The sequence below is a fragment of the Bos indicus x Bos taurus genome, unplaced genomic scaffold (assembly GCF_003369695.1).
Source record: "Bos indicus x Bos taurus breed Angus x Brahman F1 hybrid unplaced genomic scaffold, Bos_hybrid_MaternalHap_v2.0 SuperScaffold_100126, whole genome shotgun sequence".
In the NCBI taxonomy this organism is placed as follows: Eukaryota; Metazoa; Chordata; class Mammalia; order Artiodactyla; family Bovidae; genus Bos; species Bos indicus x Bos taurus.
The window spans coordinates 1,063,321-1,086,376 of record NW_020867066.1 but is presented as its reverse complement, the minus strand read 5'-3'; the positions used below and the strand labels follow the sequence as shown (position 1 = coordinate 1,086,376).

The following is a 23,056-nucleotide window of genomic DNA, read 5'->3' as shown; positions in this document are numbered from 1 at the left end:
TGAGTCATTGTTAAAGCTTCAGATTCTTCTTTCATTCTTGGGACCAATTATTCACAGATCACATTTCTATAGGCCGTCTAATAGCTTTTGCCACACAAATTAAATGCCAGGATATTATGAAATATATTTCATATATATATGTCAATATATTTCATATATATATATCAATATATTTCATATATCAGAGAAGGCAATGGCGACCCAACTCCAGTGCTCTTGCCTGGAAAATCCCATGGACGGAGGAGCCTGATAGGCTGCAGTCCATGGGGTCGCTGAGTTGGACACAACTGAGTGACTTCACTTTCACTTTTCACTTTCATGCACTGGAGAAGGAAATGGCAACCCACTCCAGTGTTCTTGCCTGGAGAATCCCAGGGATGGGGTAGCCTGGTGGGCTGCCGTCTATGGCATCGCAGAGAGTTGGACACGACTGAAGCAACTCAGCAGCAGCAGCAGCATATTTCATATATATGTCATTCAGAATTTATAAAATACAGGGATTACAACTGGATGCTAACCTGCAGATTTATTGAGCTCATTTTATGTGTGAAAATGAGAAACCCTCGTGCAGAAGCTGGATTTCCTAGACTCTTTGTCAGTCTGTTTTTAATTTATCTTCAGGTTTTGAGTCAGTAAAATGATTTTGCTTTTTAATTTACTATAGTAAAAAAGCATATCTGTGAATTAGAATGATCAGAACTCTAGTGAATCTACAGGTTATTTGGCATTAAGCCCAGCCCCACTGAGGATTCTAATGGGACTACTTCCTCCATAGAATAAGCACATCCCTGGTTTTTAAAATTTTGCCTCCAGTAGCTATGTGATTGTTTAATATGAAGATGTGGACATCTTCCACATGTATTCCAAATGTGTTGCCTTAGAAAGGAAGACTTTAAAATGCTTAACATTTTGTTTTTTAATCTGTTATTTTTCCCCTTCAGGCACACACCAAAAAGAAATAACCAGATGTTACTCACAGTGGCCATGTGGTTATGAATGATTCCAATGGACAGCCCTCAGCCTTAATGATTGTTGAGTCAGCACTGTGATTCTACCATGATGTCAAGTCTATTCCAAAGGTGTTTTTCCAATAGTTTATGCACTGTAAAAACTATATTATACTTTTTTTTACACTAGTCCCAAATATTTACTCATAGATATTACTTATTTGGACTTCTTTTCTCCAATTTTACCCAATGGTTTCAAGCTCTAACAAAATGATTTATTATTTTTATTTATATATTATACTATTTTTTTCTTATCCAAATCAGAGGTGAAGTCCACCAGTGAAAGCTGTCTACCAGGTTTAGTGCCTTGAGAGACTCCAGAACCAAAACTCATTTTATGAGGTATAAAGAAAGTTGTCACAGATGTCTTTTACTGTTCCTAACATTACATATTACTTTCCAATTTTATCAGGGGTTCTATTTACTTGAAGACCATGTGAAGTCACCATTTGTTTTACCACTTTCTTTAACAGTGCTAGCATCCTTTATTGCACATAAATATCTCTGATTAAAGTAGAGATATACAAAAGAAAAACAAAAAAATATAGTTTATGTGAGATAGGAAAGAGAGGTATCCTCTGCCCAAATTTAAAAGACACTTAATTTAAAATATGTAAATATAATATTTGATTATATGTTCTAAAACAGAAGGAAGAGAAAATATGCTTTCTGAAAATAGGAGCCCTTCTAGGTGATCATGTCTTCTAGATGGAGAATTGTATTGTATTCTATATTTTACACTTTTTAAATTTATAACATAAAATTTTCTATGATAACCATTTTAACATACAATTCACTGCATTAGCTGGAGAAGGCAATGGCACCCCACTCCAGTACTCTTGCCTGTAAAATCCCATGGATGGAGGAGCCTGGTGGGCTGCAGTCCATGGGGTCGCTGGGAGTCCGATAGACTGAGCGACTTCACTTTCACTTTTTCACTTTCTTACATTGGAGAAGGAAATGGCAACCCACTCTAGTGTTCTTGCCTGGAGAATCCCAGAGACCGGGGAGCCTGATGGGCTGCCATCTATGGGGTCATACAGAGTCAGACACGACTGAAGTGACCTAGCAGCAGCAGTAGCAGCACTGCATTAGCCACATTCACAGTGTCATGAAACCATCACCATCTAGTTTATTTTTAGTGATTATTTTAGACCACTCAGTATTAGACCACTATTATTTCTACAGTCATTTTTGGTAATTTTCATTTTTTATGAATTAATCTATTTAATGTGAGTTTTCAGCTTGATTGACTTAAAATTATTCATAAAATCTTAAATGTTTAATATCTAAGTAGCTATAATTGGGTTCTATTTTGCTTTTTAATTTTCTTTGAGCCTTGCTTTTTTTCTTGAATAATCTTGCTTGATTTTTTCCTATTAATTTTCAAAGAATCAAATTCTGTGCTTGATTGATTCTTTCTGATTTTATGTTTTCTAGCTCATTATATTCTTCCATTCCTTCAACTTTTCTTCATTTGAGTTTTTTCCTCTAAATTCTTCAATTGGAAACATATTAATTTTTAAACTTTTTTTTCCCCTATGCAAATACATAAAACCTACTTTTTTATTCCATTTAAAGGCCCACTTTAGCTGTAGCCCACAAGTTTTGGTACTGAGCACTGATCAATAATCATAGTGTTATGTATTTTCAATTATTAATTTGATTCATTATTATATATTTCACTCATGAGTTATTCATCAGTGTAATGTTCTCTAAACTCCAAATACTAATAGCTACTTTTCTCTTATATTAGCCATGTAAATTGCTAACAGTCAACCTTTATTAGCTCATAAAAATAGCAGTTTCTTACGATTCGATGTAATAGTTTTCTTTTGATATTAATATATAACAACTTCATTTTGGTCAGAGAACATTAGAGTGAGGATTTTAAATGAAAGGTTTAAAATATTGACACACAAAGTCCTTGTTTCCACCATTTTTGTTTTCTATTTGTGGGATTTTAAAATGTTATGTGTATAACCAGAAATTTTCAAATAAAAATCCTTCTCAAATTCTAGAATGTTTTTGATGTATGTTACAGATTGGTTCTTTGGGATATAGACTCAGATGGAGTTTAGTGTTGGGATATTTATTAGGGGTGTTGTTGGAATTAGCTCTCATGGAATTAAGAGTGAAGAAACTGGATAGAGCAGAGGGAAAAAACCAAGCTGGATCATGGGCCAGATGACCTTAGCTGACCCTTGAGGGCTCTGGAGTGAAGATGGCCCTTCAGGGTTGTCCTGACATGTCCACTGGCCAGGCCTTTATGCCTCCACCTGGATGGGTCATTGCACACAGGCTGCCCCCAGAGGCTCTGGAGGCTGAAGATTGCTCACTGGAAGCACTTCCAGCAACTAGGGGGAGAGTCCTTGAAGGGAGGTCAGAACAGCACATCTCCAGGTCTTCACGGCCTGTGTCACAGCTTCAGAGGTAGGTGATGAGGATGTACTGTGGGCAAAACTCTTGGTGACTGACATGTAAGTCAGAATGATGACTTGGTGATTCTCCTTAGTACCCTGTGGTGTGAAAAAGAGCAGGAGCCCCATGTAAGGGAGATACTTCATTCTCTAGGATCAAACCAGTTGTTATTTCTCTGGAAAGATCAGTCCTCATCCTAGGTAACTCGTATTTCTCTAATACCCTCTCATAGGTGGTCTGATTTCATAGTAAATCATGAGCTTCTCACGACTTGCAACTTGATCCTATTCACTTTTTAGTTACATCCTCCAGCACGGTGTCTGTCACATAGAGATGCTCAGTAAATGTTTTCTGCATGAATAATGACAAAGAAAAAACCTTCTTTCTAAACATTATAATTCTGAAATGTTAAGAGGTAGCCTAAGATAACATAAAACCCCACTTTTGGAGTCAGTCACACTGATCTGCCTGCCAGTTCTTTCTGTGCCACGTGCTAGAAATGTGAGTGCCCAAAGAATGTACTGTCCAGAGTGGGATACTTGAGAGTGAAAGGAAAGCAATAACCAGCAAGATGCCAGAACAATACACTGGTATCGTCCTTGACAAAATGGGCTACGGTCCCCTTAGTTACTTGCCTTTGTGTCTCAACCTCTGAATCTTAGCTTCTTCATCTGGAAAATGAATATAATTCCTGCCCTTGAACCATTGCTTTGGTTGGGATGATGGATGGACTTTGAGTGTCTTTCCACCCAAAGACCCAGGGTGGAATCATTGATCTTGGTGATTCTTAAACACCAGGAGAGGAAAGCAGGATAGGCATGGATAAAGGTAGGCTGGCCACCTGACACGAAGAGCTGACTCATTAGAAAATACTCTGATGCTGAGAAAGATTGAAGGCAGGAGGAGAAGGGGACGACAGATGAGGAGATGGTTGGATGGCATCACCGACTTAGTGGACATGACTTTGAGCAAACTCCAGGAAATGGTGAAGAACAGGGAAGCCTGTAGTTCTTCAGTCCATGGTGTCACAAAGAGTGGGACACAACTGAGCAACTGAACAACAACAGCAACAACAACAAAGGTAGGTTGGAAACTGTAGAAGGTGTTTTTGAGAAGGTCCTCATCCAATGGCCTAAACTGTTCTTCCTTCACATGTAGTTAAAATGACACAAGCATAGAGGGAGGAGTTCAAGCTCTGGAAGAACCAAGCTGAAGACTTTGATACATGTAGAATGTTTTACAGAAAGCTTACATGCTGCTGCTGCTGCTAAGTCGCTTCAGTCGTGTCCAACTCTGTGCAACCCCATAGACGGCAGCCCACCAGGCTCCGCCATCCCTGGGATTCTCCAGGCAAGAACACTGGAGTGGGTTGCCACCTCCTTCTCCAGAAAGCTTACATAGGACAGTTCTAAGTAAAATTACTCTTTCACTCAGCAACAATGCTCATAAACCAACTCAGAATTATCTACCCTGATAGGTAGAAGCTTTGGGTATTCCAAAACACTGCTTGATCCCAAAACTGATCATATTTAATTTTGGAAGATGCTACATGAAAAACATTTTTAAAATTAAATTTTTCAGACTAGACAAAAAAAAAAAGACTTAATGAAACAGATTTTATATCTTAGCTTCCACCTATTGAGGTAGATAATTATGAGCATGGTTGCTTATCTCAGTTAAATCAGAATCTTGGTGAAGGGGAAGCAGGAGTCAACACTTTTTAAGACCCCACAGGTGATTCCACCCTGCAGCCAAGTGAGAACCACTCTTAGAGGCAAAGGATCTCATTTCTTCATAAGTTTCAGCTTCTTTCATTGCTAGAGGCTTCCTCCAAGAAGCCCTCCTAACTAATTACATATTCTTCTCTTCCATCTGTCCATAGGTCTGTAGCTGGGGTCGGCACTTTCCAAATTTGATAGTGCCTACAGGTCACCTGCTGCTGCTAAATCGCTTCAGTCGTGTCCCACTCTGTGCAACCCCATAGACGGCAGCCCACCAGGCTCCCCAGACCCCGGGATTCTCCAGGCAAGAACACTGGAGTGGGTTGCCATTTCCTTCTCCAATGTGTCAAAGTGAAAAGTGAAAGTGAAGTCGTTCAGTCCTTTCTGACTCTTAGGGACCTCATGGACTGCAGCCTACCAGGCTCCTCCGTCCAGGGATTTTTTAGACAAGAGTACTGGAGTGGCTTGCCATTGCTTTCTCCGCAGGTCACCTGGGGACACTGTTAACCTGCAGATTCAGACTCAGGAGGTCCATGTGGGCGGAAGTCCCGCATCACTAGGAAGCTCCCAGGTGCTGCCCCCTGCTGGTGGGGGCCCCACGTGCAGGGTCTGCAAGAGAGGCTTATCGGTTTGCGCAGGCGCATTTGTGATTGTTCTGGGGCTGTTCAGGCTCCTTTACTGCCTCTCCTGCACAAGTGGGGAGGGCGGCTGGTCTGCAGCTCTTTCCTGTCCTGGCTCTCATCCCACTCGTTCCTCACTACACTGCCCACGATGTGCACACAGACCTATACACGCAGAAAGCTCCCCAATGAGTAAATGAATAAATGTGGTGAGAACCTCTATGGTGTTGTTAACATACATGAAGGTCTTAGGAAGGTCGGTAGGAGAAACTCAATGTCCAGGGAGCCCTGGGTTCCAAGCACCGTGTGCGGTCAGGCTCCACACTGTGGTTGTGGTACCCAAGTCTAAAGACTAAAACATTTTATTGAAAACAAACAAACGAAAAACCTCAGCAAGACCGAATTCATAGATACAAAGAACAGATTGGTGGGTCCAGAGGCAGGGGGTGGGTGGTGGGTGAAACTGAAGAGGGTGGTGGAAAGGTACAAACTTCCTGTTAATAAGGTCTGAGGCCAAGAGAAGCCCTTGGACTTCCCCTCACCTCTATTCAGGACTCCCCAGAGTTCTGTCTCAGAACTGAAATCTTTCTCCAGCTAACTTCCCAGCTGTTTAAAAGCTTATCTCTTGATATTTGAGTGGCTTCACTCAGAAGGACAAAGCGGGAGGGTGAGGGTAGAGGGTCTGAGGTGTTGATTGGTTTCTTCTCTCGGCTTTTAAACTAGGGTGTGGGGATGTAAAAGGCAGCCAAGGCAAACATCACATCATTTTCACCAAAACCAGTCCCTTAACAACTGTGACAGGGAGGATAAGTTATCTTTGTCAGCCGTGACCTCTATGTGGCAGCGCCTCTCGCCACTCCAGGCCTTTGGTAAATTCCTACCTCTCCTCAGAATAATTTTTAATTTCTGACTCCAGTTCTTGGGTGGAAAATTATCTCATTAGGTTAATACACAATAATGATGAAAGAGAAGGAGTGGTATCAAGATAAGGTTGAATCTTTTTATCCAAATATTTCAAAGGGAAGAAATGAATCATTCCAGAAACTGCTTCCATGTAAAATTCCAAAGTGCAGTATTAAACTGATGGTTTATAATGATTTAGAAAAGGGAGCAGTGGTCACTGGGACAACCTCTTGGATTGTTAAGTAAAGAAATGTAATGCCGAATTAAATGCATATACTTATAATGACTGAGGGAACAGAAGAAATCTCTAGTGAAATCCTAATATTAAAATTTTAGCAGTCATCTGACAAAGTTTCTCAAGATGCTCTTGAGACATAGTACTGAACGTGAGCATATATACACACACACACACACACACACACACACACACACACACACATATATATATATATTAATGTTAAAGGTGATTATTAAATGGAAATGGACTGTTTTTATCTTTCTCAAGTCTTTATCTCTCAGAGTTGTGTACTGGAGTATCTATGGGTGAAATTGTATGTATTTAGGAGTTGTGTTAAATGCTGGAAGCACCCCAGCTTAATGAACCAAGATGTACAACACGTTAATAATTGTGCAGATCACCCCACCAACAAAGAATTATCTAGTCCTAAATGTCAGTAGGCCTGAGGTTGAGAAAGCCTGCTTCCAGTCCCCCTGCAGCTCCTTAAATACATATCCATGCTTAAAACCAGTCTCCAAGTCTCAAGTCTAAATCATTCTGTTGAACAAGGACCTATGGTATGCACAGGGAACTCTGCTCCAGGCAGCCTGAATGGGAGAGGAATTTGGGGGAGAATGGATACCTGTACATGTATGGCTACATCCCTTTGCCATGCACCTCAACTATCACAACATTGTTGATTGGCTATACTCAAATATAGAATAAAAAGATAAATAAATCACTCACTTGATTTATAGTGAGTATTTATATATTTTCTATTTATATATTTTCTTGCTTCCCTGGTGGCTCAGAGGTTAAAGCATCTGCCTGCAATGCAGGAGACCTGGGTTCAATCCCTGGGTTGGGAAGATCCCCTGGAGAAGGAAATGGCAACTCACTCCAGTATTCTTGCCTGGAGAATCCCATGGACAGAGGAGCCTGGTGGTCTACAGTTCATGGAGTCACAAAGAGTCGGACAAGACTGAGCAACTTCACTCACTCACTTGGGGCTCTGGTCAGAAGGGTGGGTGTGACTAAAGGAGAAAATGCTCAGTATTATTGGCTTCTGGCTCTAGTGTGAGCCTGGGTTTCCCAGACAATGGATTTTCTTCAAGAATCCCACTCTGAGAGGTTAAGTCTTTGACCTGAGAGAACAAGAAGGCCTACAAACCTCACCTGGGTGGGGTGGGGGGTGGGAGAGACAATGAATTTCCTAGGCTAAACATCACTTTTCAAAGTAGTGATGCAGATCACACTAGTATTTAAGAATGAAATAGTTTCCTAGGCTAGTCCAGTGCTTCTCCCTTATCTAGGTTTCTAGGAGAATCATACTCCATTATTGGGCAGAAGAGGGTTTGATTTCTTCCTGTTCTGTTACCTAGAGTCCCGAGTCAGACTCCAGCAAGGGTCCTTCTGCCAGGTGTCCCTTGCACCCATAGAAGGAGAAATTTGATTCAGAATGAGAGGAGAGCTTTATTCCCATTAAAACATGAGTGGTAGAAGCTTGTGGGCTAGAGCACATGCTCTCCCCCACACCAGCAGGGCTGTTTCATATGATTTATATGATATAAATTTATATGATTTATATGACAGCAGGGCTGTCATCTGGGAGGGGAGAGATTCTCATGGGAGGTCTTAGCTGTGCTGCTTGTAGCTCCAGATCACAGTGCTGGGTGCCGTGTCTCTGCAAATGGCCCTTTGAATTGAAGTGTGGCCATTTTGCACCAGGGACTCTGGTCTGAAGGGCTGAATACCAGACCTCTGCACAACAAACACTATGAGCAAATGAAACTCAACCCAACACAAAGGAAAAAGAAGCTTAGACTTTATGAGCAGATTCGATGTTTCCTCCCCAGGAACTGTTGATGGGCTTTGTGGGTGACACACCCCTCCCCTGTCCCTGTCCTGCTCCTCATCCTGAGGGTGCTGAGGGTGTAGGCTCAACTCCTGGAGCTGCTTCCTGCTGAGTGTGGGGTCCTCAGGCCCTGGGGAGGAGCAGGACTTCTCCTGCTGCCTGTGGACATGTCTGGTGCTCCTGGGCATCAGCCCTAACTGCTCTGCCTCTGAGCCACCACGGTCTGGAGTTTTCCAGATTCTGAGGGTCATGAAGGGGCCCAGGAAAGCACAAACCCAGGGGTGCTCCAGTGGCCCCATCACCCCGGCCTCAAATTGTTTCCTGAATCAGGTGGCCTGGTGTATGCAGCCCACCGGCTCTCAGTGGTCCGTCTGCATCTTCTTCTTTTTTATTTTATTTTTTAATTTACAATATTGTATTGGTTTTGCCATATATCAACATGAATCCACCACAGGTATACACGTGTTCCCCATCATGAACCCTCCTCCCTCCTCCCTCCCCGTACCATCCCTCTGGGTCATCCCAGTGCACCAGCCCCAAGCATCCAGTATCGTGCATCGAACCTGGACTGGTGACTCATTTCATATATGATATTATACATGTTTCAATGCCACTCCTTCTTCTATGAGGCCACATGCATCCATGTGAAAACATCTCCACATGCCACCTGGTGCATAGACCCCTCCCTGGGCATGAACGGGTGTTCAAGGTTAACTTGGTGCCCCAGGATCATCCCGGTCTGGGAGGCAGTGGGCTTGCATCACTGTTGGAAGCCCTGGCTGTTCTGGTTGGTCACTGTTGCAAGGGTGACTGTTCCCTTTTTTATGGTGACAGGGTTGTATTTGTTCCCCCAACCAAGGTCACTAGCTCTCCTCTGAACACAGTGATTCCCAAAATTAGTCATTAGCTCTTTGGGGACACACTTTTGTTGTTTTTTGGAAGAGAAACTTCAGGTCAGAGAGAGGTTCACATGAGTGCTCAAGGGGATCTGTTGACCTAGGTTGTCTTTCCAAAGGATGGGGCTCAAGGGCCCCTTCATTTGAGTGTGATGTCCCCACGGAGTGACCCCCTGCAACTTCGGGGCAGACGGGTGGTTGGAATCACCAAGTGGGGTCCATCCCTCTCAGGAGTGACTGGGATTGAGGGCTTCTCTTTTCCAGGTTTTCAGAGCCACCTGGGCCTCTGGCTGGAAGGAGTGGCAGGCAAGTCAGTAGGTACAGGCATCAACTAGTTACCTGGGTTTCTCCTACAGGGAGGGCACACTTGAGCTGTCCCACTTCAAGGGAACTAAAGGGTCCCTTCTCTTGGCTTAGGGAGTGGGTCTACCATGAGCTTAAACACATTTGACTCTAACTTACCCTTGGGGCTAACAGCATGCAGATCAGGGCCAGTGTGAGTAATGTAACATTTTCTCCTGGCATAGCTTGGCTAAGGTGTCTTTGAAGGTGTGATTGGATCTCTCATCTTTCCCTCATGATTGGGTCTCCAGGCTTAGTGAAAAGTCCACTTTATGCCCAGGGCACTTGTTATCCCCTTTGTCACTTGAGATGCTAATGCTATGCCATTATCACTTTATAAGGATCCTGGGAGCCCAAACCTGGGAATTATGTCTCTTTAGCCACTTTGTTTGCCATTTTAGTTCTAGTGGGCAGCCTTTCTACCCACCTTGAAAATATGTCCACTAGTACCTAGAGATACTTGAAGTTGCCCTGTGCTGTTGGCATGACAGTAAAGTCTATCTACCAGTCTTCTCCAGGATATATCCCTCTGGTCTGAATGGGTTTTGTCTAGAGGACCTGGGGGTCTGGTGTTGGGGGTGTTCACTGTGTAGATGGTACATGTCTCCACTATCAGACTGGCTATACTTTCATGCCACAAGTTATTCTGAGCTCAACTAACCAATTATACAATGTTTCCCTCCTGTAGTGAGTTCCTATAAGTCTGCCTAGTGGCTTGACAAGCTGAAGTTTGGAGAAAAATTATTGCTCATGTTCATTAACTAGCCTTCCGTGGCCTCCTTGGAGTAGGAAATGGCAACCCACTGCAATATTCTTGCCTGTAGAATTCCAAGGAACAGAGGAGCCCGATGGATTACTGTCCATGGAGTCGCAGAGTTACAACTATTGTCCATGGGGTCACTCAGTCACAACTCAGTTGAGCATTCATGCACCCACACATGGCCTCCTAGGTGTCTGTCTGCTACCAAACTGACTTAAGTTCAGCTTACCCTCTCATGTTGATCTTCCCTGATAGCTCAGCTGGTAAAGAATCCACCTGCAATGCAGGAAGCCTTGGTTCAATTCCTGGGCCAGGAAGATCCACTGGAGAAGGGATAGGCTACCTACTCCAGTATTCTTGGGCTTCCCTTGTGGTTGAGCTGGTAAAGAATCTGTCTGCAATGCAGGAGACCTGGGTTCAATCCCTGGGTTGGGAAGATCCCCTGGAGAAGGGAAAGGCTACCCACTCCAGTATTCTTGCCTGGAGAATCCCATGGACAGAAAAGCCTGGCAGGCTACAGTCCATGGGGTTACAAAGAGTTGGACATAACTGAGCAATCTTGGCATAGACAGGTTGCCAAAGAAACCCAGGACAGCAGCTCCTCACCTGTGTGCCTGCTCTTCCTCTGGGAGGGTATTCTTGCTTAAATAAACTCTGTAGGAATTACAGGTAAGGTGTAGGAATTAGGGACAACTGTATGTGTGTCCTTGATTTTGTTGACTGCCCTGAGGTCCTGGACCATTTGGGTTTCTCTCTCTCTCTTTAAAATGCTGCATTTACTAAGTCATCAAAAACCTCTGCTTTGCCAGATCCAATCATTACTGTTTCGTCTTCATCTTACCCGCCTCTCAGAAGCATGGTCTCCAGCTTCTCCTTCTAGAGACACTCTCTTTACTTCTGTGACTGCTCATTCTCTCCCACCTCAGTCTCCTTGGGTGAGTCTTTACCTGTGAATGTTGGAGGGCTTCAGGGCTCAGTCTGACTTCTCTCACTCTTGATGTTACTTCCTCTTTTTCATTTCCATAAGTCTTATTTCTTTAACAAAAATTTTTAAATAAGTAGGCAAATATCAGTATTTTATGTAATCTTCTTGGGATGTATATTCTGCTAAAATATAAAATTTGGTGTTTTTAGAAATCTTGATATATTTCATATTAAAGAAAATAGAAATTTACTAACCATTTGGGAACACTATAAAACCATTAGCAAACCAGAGCATCCGATAACAGTCACTTCTCCAGCTGTCATTCCCTGGACAGTTTCAGTCTCATAGAAGACAACTGAGACCAAGAGGCATCTAGATCTTCATTTGTCAATGAAGTTGACAAAATTATATGTCTAAAGTCATCGTTATTATTCCTAGTGGAGACCCTCAGATGCTTACTTTAAAGCCTTTTAAATCTTACTTTACAAACAAGTTTAAAAGTAGTAAAAGTAAAATATTATTAGAAACGTGAGGAGAAGAAAATATATTATTTTAAAAACAGACATGAAAATTTAAAAGTTAAATCATAACTATTAAAAGTGTGTTAGTAAATCCATAAATCCCTATATCCATGTTTTGTTAGGCTCTAAGACTATTGAAAGGGAAAGTCGCTCAGTAGTGTCTGAGTCTTTGCTACCCCATGGACTATCAAGTCCATGGAATTCTCCAGGCCAGAATATGCAGTGGGTAGTCTTTCCCTTCTCCAGGGGATCTTTCCAACCCAGAGATTGAACCCAGGTCTCCTGCATTGCAGGAAGATTCTGTACCAGCTGAGCCACAGGGAAACCTTTTGTACTAAAGGGAAAATTATTGTACTAAATAGCATAACACTGCATGTTGGCAATGATACCAAATAATATTTGTCATTATGTTCTGCAAACTCTTAAGAGTGGAGGGACATCAGCAACACATTTTAGGAAAATGCCCATCAAAAGCGTTAACATTTTTTGTTTTAGTATTGAAACATAATGGACTTCATTTCTGTTGTCCACATTATAATAAAAGCCTTCATGAGAAGGTGTGACTCTAAGGATGGGAATTGCACACTCAGTATCTGTTGTAAGTTCTGTGAGGGTAGGAAACATGCATTTCATTGAGATTCAGTTTGCTACTTTTATACCTGCAGCTTCCCTGAGAGTGCAGTTGAAAGGAGACCATCTAAAAGGAATGAAGGGAAGTTTCTTCTCAGAAAACAAAAAAATGCCGAAGTTCTTTATGTTCAGGAATAGCACTTCAGTTTTAACCCTGAATATCATATAACATACCTATGAATATTCAAAACTGAGATTAAATGTGAAAAATATGCAATGCAACTTAATTTTATAAATTTATTTCTTAAATTCTGTTTCTCTTAATTAAATGGAAGCCATTTAATAAACAAAAAAATATCTTAATGAAGAAAAACTGGATTCTCTTGATGGTGATTTGCAGGGGATGGAAGGAAAGTTATGATGATAACTCTGGTAGTGTTTTATAAATTACTTAAAAAAAAATGACAACAGAAAGGCCAAGTCCGGCCTTCTAAGTTTCTTGATTGAGTTTAAGAAAGCTGTATCTGTATCAGATAATGAGTAAGCCTGTGAAATCCTCTATGATATCAATAGGATATACTAGTACTATAGAATCTATAACTATTAGGTCTATAACTTAAAACCTCTATATTTCTTATAACATTTCACCATTTGGATATATAAGTAAGTAAAGTTGCTCTGTCATATCCGACTCTTTGCGACCCCATGGATGGTAGCCTACCAGGCTCCTCTGTCCATGGGATTTTCCAGGCAAGTGTACTAGAGTAGGTTGCCATTTCCTTCTCCAGGGGATCTTGCCAATCCAGGAATTGAACCTGGGTCTCCATCACTTTCATCAATATCTTGTCAGTATTTCAATGACTTTTTTTCTTTTATCAGATCAGTCACTCAGTCATGTCTGACTCTTTGCGACCCAATGAAAATGAATCGCAGCACGCCAGGCCTCCCTGTCCATCACCAACTCCCAGAGTTCACTCAGACTCATGTCCATCGAGTCAGTGATGCCATCCAGCCATCTCATCTTCTGGCGTCCCCTTCTCCTCCTGCCCCCAATCCCTCCCAGCATCAGAGTCTTTTCCAATGAGTCGACTCTTCACATGAGATGGCCAAAGTACTGGAGTTTCAGCTTTAGCATCATTCCTTCCAAAGAAATCCGAGGGCTGATCTCCTTCAGAATGGACTGGTTGGATCTCCTTGCAGTCCAAGGGACTCTCAAGAGTCTTCTCCAACACCACAGTTCAAAAGCATCAATTCTTTGGCACTCAGCCTTCTTCACAGTCCAACTCTCACATCCATACATGACCACAGGAAGAACCATAACCTTGACAAGATGAACCTTTGTTGGCAAAGTAATGTCTCTGCTTTTGAATATGCTATCTAGGTTGGTCATAACTTACCTTCCAAGGAGTAAGCATCTTTTAATTTCATGGCTGCAGTCACCATCTGTAGTGATTTTGGAGCCCGGAAAAATAAAGTCTGACACTGTTTCCACTGTTTACCTATCTATTTCCCATGAAGTGGTGGGACCGGATGCCATGATCTTCGTTTTCTGAATGTTGAGCTTTAAGCCAACTTTTTCACTCTCCACTTTTACTTTCATCAAGAGGCTTTTGAGTTCCTCTTCACTTTCTGCCATAAGGGTGGTGTCATCTGTATATCTGAGGTTATTGATATTTCTCCCGGCAATCTTGATTCCAGCTTGTGTTTCTTCCAGCCCAGCGTTTCTCATGATGTACTCTGCATATAAGTTAAATAAACAGGGTGACAATATACAGCCTTGATGAACTCCTTTTCCTATTTGGAACCAGTCTGTTGTTCCATGTCCAGTTCTAACTGTTGCTTTCTGACCTACATACAAATTTCTCAAGAGGCAGATCAGGTGGTCTGGTATTCCCATCTCTTGAAGAATTTTCCACAGTTTATTGGGATAAAGTAGTCAAAGGCTTTGACATAGTAAATAGAGCAGAAATAGATGTTTTTCTGGAACTCTCTTGCTTTTTCTATGATCCAGTGGATGTTGGCAATTTGATCTCTGGTTCCTCTGCCTTTTCTAAAACCAGCTTGAACATCTGGAAGTTCACGGTTCACATATTGCTGAAGCCTGGCTTGGAGAATTTTGAGCATTACTTTACTAGTGTGTGAGATGAGTGCAATTGTGCAGTAGTTTGAGCATTCTTTGGCATTGCCTTTCTTTGGGATTGGAATGAAACCTGACCTTTTCCAGTCCTGTGGCCACTGCTGAGTTTTCCAAATTTGCTGGCATATTGAGTGCAGTACTTTCACAGCATCATCTTTCAGGATTTGGCATAGCTCAGCTGGAATTCCATCACCTCCACTAGCTTTGTTCTTAGTGATGCTTTCTAAGGCCCACTTGTCTTCACATTCCAGGATGTCTGGTTCTAGGTCAGTGATCACACCATCGTGATTATCTGGGTTGTGAAGATCTTTTTTGTACAGTTCTTCCGTGTATTCTTGTCATCTCTTCTTAATATCTTCTGCTTCTGTTAGGGCCATACCATTTCTGTCCTTTATCGAGCTCATTTCTTTTATGGGGGGTAGCAATTGCAGAGGTGTCTCATATACCCCCTGCCCTCACACTCCAGAGCCTCCCCACGACCAACATCCCTTCCTTTGCTACAACTGACAGATCTAGACTGACACATCATAGTCACCCACAGTCCATAGTTTACATTAGGATACACTCCTGGTGTGCATTCTATGAGTTTAGACAAATGTATGACATTTTCATTATCATGTATCATACAGAGTATTTCCATTGTCCTAAAAATCATCTATGCTCCACCTATTCATCCCTTACTCCCATCTCCACTCTCTGGCAACCACTGATCATTTTACTGTCTCCATAGTTTGCCTTTTTGTCATACAATTAGCATTATACAGCATATAACCTTTTCATACTGACTTCTTTCACTTAGTAATGAACATTTATGATTCTTCCATGTTGTTTCATGGGTTGGTAGCACATTTTGTGTGTGTGTGTGTGTGTGTGTGCTGAATAATTATCCATAGTCTGGATGAACTAGGTTAATTATTCATTCACCTATTGCAGGACATCTTGGTTGCTTCCAAGTTTTGGTAATTATGATTAAACCTGCTATATGTATTTTACAGATTTAAAATTTTTGTTTCTCTTCCTTCAAAGTTAAACATATAATGAACCATTACTTCTAATATGCATGCAAACCAGACTGAATAGTTACCTCCTTTCATTTACTTCATGCTTTCTCTATATTTACATTAGTTACATTATTTTTAATATTAACATATTCAGTTTTTCCATCTTCCATTTACTTTGAACAATTTAGGGAAGTGTAATAAAACACACAAATAGATCTACAAAGAAGTGCCATCACAATACAGAGATGGTTGTTCTATGGAAACTGAACAAGTTGACTGATAGGCAGAGATGGATGGCAATGCTTGATATTCAGTTGCTGGATGAAAGTCTAAACTTGAAATAAGAATAGTGATTTGATGGTAGCTGAAGAAAAGTTGCAATCCTATAGGACACACAGATGTGTACTAGAAATAGTCTGGCTGTTTGTTTAAACAGTAAAACCTTGTCACCTGGACATTGAAAAATGATAACTGACACACACATACTCACCATTGGTAAAAGGGAGAAAACGTTTGGCCCAGAATTTGGTCTTTGTTTACAGAGAGGCATTTCTCACAGGATACAAGCAAGTTTTACCGTGTAGTTTAATTCTGAACTTTGCATGGATACACGACATGGGGTTAAATGAGCTTGCAGACAAGCTCATTTGAAGAGGAAGCACCTCGGGTTTTCTGACCGAAACTCCCAGCTTTGGGCCAAAGGCCAGCTGCCCTTTCTCATTTGCTTCTTATCCAAAGCTACTGCCTTATCTTGCAGCCACAGAAATATGACATGAACTATAACTTAAAATTTTTGTAATAGTCATGTTAAAAAGTAAAAAGGAACAGGTGAAATGGATATTAGTAAGATATTTTTAAACCAGTATGTTCACAATAATATCGTTTCAACATGTAATCAATGTGACAAATCATTAATGAGAGAAAAATATTTTTACACTGTCTTTGACATTTATTGTGTTTTGTACACGTATAGCATACCTCAGTTTTGACCAGATGCATTTGAAGTCCTCTAATGTGTTGGACAACCCAAGGTTTACAGTGTTATTAGTTAGGACTTCTATGGATGCAAGGGAGTGAATACATTTCTCATTAATTAGAAGGACGGTTTTGGTAGGTGTCTTGGTTTGGGTTCCCCAGTAGCAGACTCTGAGACAAGGATTTGAGTGGAAGTAGTTTATTTTGGAAGTGATCCCAGGAAAACACATTTAGGGAGTGGAAAAGTGATATACAGAAGGAAGGAAGTCAATAAAGAGTGTGTTAACAAACAAGTTATAGCTTGGGCTACTGGATTCCTTCTTGCTGGGTCACCGTGGGAGAGAGAATTGCGTCAACTGATGGGCAACGCACTAGGGCATTTATTTACCAACTCCCCATTGATCGGTGGCTGAGGGTTGAATCCAGGGGTTTTGGCTTGTCTTGCATGTGGCCCCAATGTGCTCTACAAGCATAGAGCTCCCAAAACAGTGAGATGCCTTAATTCTGGAGGAATGTCAGAGGATAGGAGCGGGAACGTGACAGTTTCTGCTCCAGCAGGTCACACCGTCCAATGAGGGATCCTGCTAGTCTCAGGAGTCCTTGAGGCCTGATGCCAAGACTCTCCTTTACATCACTCATCCTACTTATGTATCCTATCCCTGGCTTCTGGATCAGTCTTGCCACACAATAGGTGTTTAATAAATAGCTGTTCACTTTCCTTTGGGTACCAGCTTTATTCTTTTAGGCATGTGTGATCATGCTAAGTCACTTCAGTCATGTCCGACTCTTTGCGACCCTATGGACAGTTGCCTGCCAGGCTCCTCTGTCCATGGGATTCTCCAGGCAAGAATACTGAAGTGGGTTGCCATACCCTCCTCCAGGGGATCTGCTCAACCCAGGGACTGAACTTGCATCTCTTATGTCTCCTGCATTGGCAGGTGGTTTGTTTAACACCAGCGCCACTGGGAAGCTTCTTTATTCTTTCAGGCCTCTCCATGTAAATGGGGCACATAGCTACCAACAATCATGGGTCATGTCCTTATAACTCCCTCACTAGAAAGGAAAGTGAAGTTTTCCCCTTTCTAACTCCAGGAAAAACAAAAACAAAAAAGAACAGCAACAAAAATATCCTCAAGAAAGAAAGCCAATTGGCCTAACATGGGCCTTCACTTTATCTCTGGGCCAAACCCTTTGAACAGAGATGTAGCATACTATTATTGGCTAGATTTGAATGAGATGTCCATTCCTGAGGTTATGAAGGTGGATATATTATGGGAGAGTGGAGTGACAATGAAATTTTAACCATACAGACTATGGCTACTCACTGGAGTGTGTTTATATTGTGAATCCCTTTTGTCTTGATAGAAAAATGCTTGAAGACCAGCACTGTCTCAGCTGAACCATTTTAGTACTGCTCTTATATCTGCTGCAGATTTAATGCTTGATGCTTTGACTATTTGACAGAGATACCATAGATCATTTAATAATTTATAGTTCCGTTCAGTTCAGTCGCTCAGTCGTGTTCGACTCTTTGCAACCCCATGAATCACAGCATGCCAGGCCTGCCTGTCGATCACCAACTCCTGGAGTCTACCCAAATCCATGTCCATCGAGTCGGTGATGCCATCCAGCCATCTCATCCTCTGTTGTCCCCTTCTCCTCCTGCCCCCAATCCTTCCCAGCATTAGGGCCTTTTCCAATGAGTCAACTCTTCGCATGAGGTGGCCAATGTATTAGAGTTTCAGCTTCAACATCAGTTTTCACACAGTTATAAATTTGCATCATACGTCCCTGAGGTTTGGGAATGAATCAAGTCTGACAAGATTGAATCCCTTGTTGGATGATGTCTCATCATTTCCACTAGAATCAATGGCTGGCTGCATTAACTCAGCATAATGTATTCAGTGTTCATCCATGTTATAGCATGTATCAGTATTTTATAAAATGCCAAATAATATTCCATAGCCCATAATACCATGTTTTATTTGTCCATTTATCAGTTTATGTACCCTTGGATCACCCTGCCTCCAATACATTTTTTCCATTTATGAATAGTGCCACTATGACATTCATATGCAAGTTTTCATGTGTACATGGGCTTCATTTATCTGCCTAGGAGTAGGATTGCTGGATTATGTGGTAACTTTGTGGCTGTACCCCCTTAAGTTCCCACTAGCAATGTATGAGAGTTCCAATTTCTCGACATCCTTTCCAACACTTGTTATTATTGCCTTTAGTTATAGTACTGAACATTTAAGATCAGAAAACACATGCAGATATAGACCTTAATACATCTTCTCTGTTTGTAAGCTCCACGCATGGCTTTGTGGTCATGTAGCTAAACATGAATGGAATGGATGCAATTTTCATTCCAGTGAATGGAAATCTTTTTGTTTGTATGTTGCTTTAGGTTTTAAAAAGTACATTTACGCATTATGAGACTCACAATAAACCTACAGGGAGTACAAAGAGTGGCAATTTCCCATTTTAGACCTTAGATGGGCTAGGTCAGAAAGGTTAAGTAATAAGTGAAGCATCTAAAGCCCTGGTCCCCTGGCTTCATGTTGAGTCTTCTCTACACAGTTCAATGCTGGATTTTAACATCTCTTCTAAGTATCATATTAATGTTCAGAAAAGAATGCTGAGAAGTTTCAAAAGATCTTAGTTAAAAGCAAAAAAGACAGCAGAAGCTGAAGGGACAGAGTGTATTTGACAGTTTGGAGATGCTAATTATGGTTCTGAGATAGTTGTGGGGACTGGAGAGAACAGTCTGGGGAAGCCTGATAAGGGAAGTCACTAGGCTTCCAACTTCAGCAAGAGATTTAAGAGGACTGTAAATCAGGTGAAGTTGGGTTATGTAAACTGTAGATTGCATTATCTCAGAAAGACCTAATGCCAGAAAGTAGGTAATTGTTACAAATTTCAGCTCTGTTTTCATTTTTTTGCAACAGAAGATTTTAAACATGCATGGAATATCAAAAAAATGTAGAATAAATCCTCACAATGCCCATTGATAGAACATAATCAACATTCTGTCATTCTTACAAGTTGACTTATAAAAATATTTGAATACATTAAGGCTTTCCTTAAAATCATTTTCCCTCCAGCTTTATTGAGGTATAAATGACAATTAAAAATGTAAATATTGAAGATACAACCTAATGACTTGATACACATATATGCTCAGTTGCTAAGTTGCGTCCGACTCTTTGCAACCTATGGACTATAGAAACTACTCACCACAGCCAAGGCAATCAACATAGCAGTCAATTCCCACCTTAACCATTTTCCTTTTTTGTTTTTAATGTTGAGAACTTCCAAGATCTCTTCTTGTATAAAATTGAAATTTCACAGTACATAATTGTTGACTGGAGCCACATTTCTGTATACCAGTTCTCCAGAACTTACTTGTATTTTGTAATTGAAGCCTAAAGTCATTATTAAAAAGGGAAATTATCAAAGAATAGCAACATGATCTTGTGATAAGCTCCACAAATTTTGACCTTTCTTCATTTAGGGTGGAAGGGAAGAAAACTGCCGAGCTGGTAAGATGGCCACACAAATAGCTACATACTTATGGGTGGGAGCCCAACATTTTGTTCATTCAGTCCTGCAGTCATTCATTCACTCAAATAACACATTCTAGGCAGTTTTGATGCTCACTGTCCATCCACCAGTGAGACCGTCATGCTGGACTTGGGCTTGAGTACAAATCAGGAGTCATCATTTAATACATCTTTGAAGACTGTGGATAAGTGCTGTCCTTGAGCCTCATCTTTCTCATCCATAAAATAGGGATAATACATTGTTGAATAGGGTGTTGTTACAGTTAAAAGTAAGAGGAGTTCCCCAGAAATATGCATGACCTGTGTTCTGTAACATATGCCACTGTTACTTGTCTAGGCCCTGAGCTCATGATGAAAGAAATCACGAGACAGCCTCTCTCTCCTCAGATTTCCCTTTCCCAGTCTAAGAGGGCAGCAACAAGCTCACAGAGGTTCCCTGCACAATGCCAGAAAGCTGCCCCCATTAACACCATGCATTCATCTTCCAAAATCATCTGAGTTCCTCTAACTTTCTTTTACTTTTCATTAGGTCTTGCAGCTCTACAAACATAATCTGTGCTAAACCCTGTTGTTGTCTGAGGTCAAAAAATCTGTTGGAGTTTGGAGGAAACAAAGGTTTATTGAAAGAGTCAAGCAAGGAGTTCATGCTCAAAAAAATCCAAACTCCCTGATGGATTTCAGGGGAGAGTTTTTATAGGGAAGGTGAGGGAGAAAGTGCAGTGTAGGTGATCACCTCCATCATTATTCTCTGATTGGTTGATGATGAGGTAACAGGGTCATGTCATGGGGTTTAACATCTTCAGTCCTCAGGCTCCAGCTGGTGTGGGGGCTCCCTGCTCGTGGTCGTCATGCAGTTAACTTCTTCCATCTGGTGAGGGTTTTAGTATCTGCAGAACAACTCAGGAATGTGCATCAGACACTGTCATCTATATGATCTAAATCCTTCAGGGAAGGACTAAAGATTTTGTGATTGCTATATGGCTGATCTATTGTTTAATATTTTGTTGTTGTTGTTACTACACATTCACATTCTTTCAATCATTAATTCTTGAGCCAGCCTTCTGTGGTTCAGAGGAGGCCTGGGAGATTAAAGCTTTTCTCCAAGCAAGAGGGGCTTCCCAGGTGGTTCAGTGGTAAAGAATCCACCTGCCAATCCAAGGAGAAGCAGGATGCAGGCTAGATTCATGGTTCAGGAAGATCCCCTGGAGGAGGAAATGGCATCCCACTCCAGTATTCTTGCCTAGATAATCCCATGGACAGAGGAGTCTGGTGGGCTACAGTCCATGTGGTCGCAAAGAGTCGGACAGAACTGAGTGACTGAGCACCACATGCACAAACAATAGGCAGGCAGAGGGCATGGGGTGGGGTGGGGTCTATCTCAGGAAGGTCCCACAGGGTCCTGCTCCATAACAGCTGGACACCCTCCTGTAGCACCCTTATTTGGTCTTGATGAGGGCAGAGTGCCCAGAGCGCAGGCTGCTATCTCCTTGTGCCAGCTTTCTACTGGTCTTCACCACAGCTGAGGGAGCGTTTCTGATGCAGCCTGCCCCTCCCTCTCCGTCTTCCGTGTGGGGGCCCGGGCTCAGAGCGCGCCATTTGGTAGAATTTGCAGCCCGGTGCCCAAACGTAGGCGCCTCTGTCCCGTGCCTTGGGTGCCGCAGTTTCCTTAACTGGCTCCATCAAGCGCGCCTGCAGCCTTGCCTCACACCTGCGCGGCCCCCGGCAGAGCCCGGCTGGCTGCCCCTTGGTCCTGCTGCCCCCACCGCTCCCGATTCCAGGCCCCAGGGGCAGAGGCACTGAGCGGGCGGCGCGCCCTGTGCTCCACTCCCTGAAGCAGGTGGTTCTCTCTCCCCAAGAGAGGACCGCGCTGTGTCTGAGCCTCAGCCTCCCCGCCGGCGCCTCCAGGAGCAGCTCCATCACCAGAGCAGCGCGACCCCGGCCCGCGGCCGCCTCCACCGGCAAGATGCGGAAGCCCAACCCGCTGCAGGACGCGAACTTCTGCTCGCGCCTGTTCTTCTGGTGAGAGCCCGCCTGGGCTGTGGCACCTCCGCCGTCGTGTGGCGGGTGCTTGACGCCGCCGCTGCGCTTTTGGGGACCGAGGAGGGGGGTGGTCGGGGCGAGGGAGAGCTTTCCGAGGGCGCCCTGGGCACCTGGCTGCTTGTAGCCCCTGGGGCCACGTGGTCCCTGGCATCTGGGGAGCCCGGGAGAGGGAACTCGTGGTGGGGCTTCCTGACTTGTAGCTCGCTGCCCCACCAGCAAACTCCGTAGGCCCTAGTAGGACGGGGAAGCGGGTGAAGTAGGAGGGGCGGCGAGTGAAGCAGGAGGCAGGGAAGCTGAGACCCCAGGCTGCCCAAGGGGAGTCTCCCGACAAGCCGACAAGCGGGAGAAGGACTGGACCACCCCCTCCACTCACCCCCACACACCCAATACCACACACCCACACTCCGTTCTTAGCCGACTTCCCCAGTACTGCTCAGGAATTCGCAGTTCTGAACTAAAGCGGCATCCTTATTTTTCCCCTAAGCAAGCAGTTTATGAACAGCTTCCTTTATCCAGTTAGTGCCCTGCACTGTTCTCATCGTCCAAGAACGTCCCCATTTTCCCCATATTCCTTAGGTG

The 23,056-nt window shown here is 42.7% G+C and overlaps 1 protein-coding gene across 2 annotated transcripts in view; it reads left to right on the top strand.

The window, feature by feature from the left end:
* LOC113888430 (multidrug resistance-associated protein 4-like) overlaps positions 1-23,056 on the top strand; it is a 547,902-nt gene that overhangs the window by 195,223 nt on the left and 329,623 nt on the right. Inside the window, exon 31 of one of the 2 annotated variants that reach the window (XM_027535553.1) lies at positions 942-3,025. The exons of the other annotated variant lie outside the window; for it this stretch is intronic. Coding sequence (XP_027391354.1) covers positions 942-962 — 21 coding nt within the window. The 3' untranslated portion in view covers positions 963-3,025. Of the gene's footprint in view, positions 1-941; positions 3,026-23,056 lie in introns of those variants that run through there. 2 annotated transcript variants of the gene reach the window in all.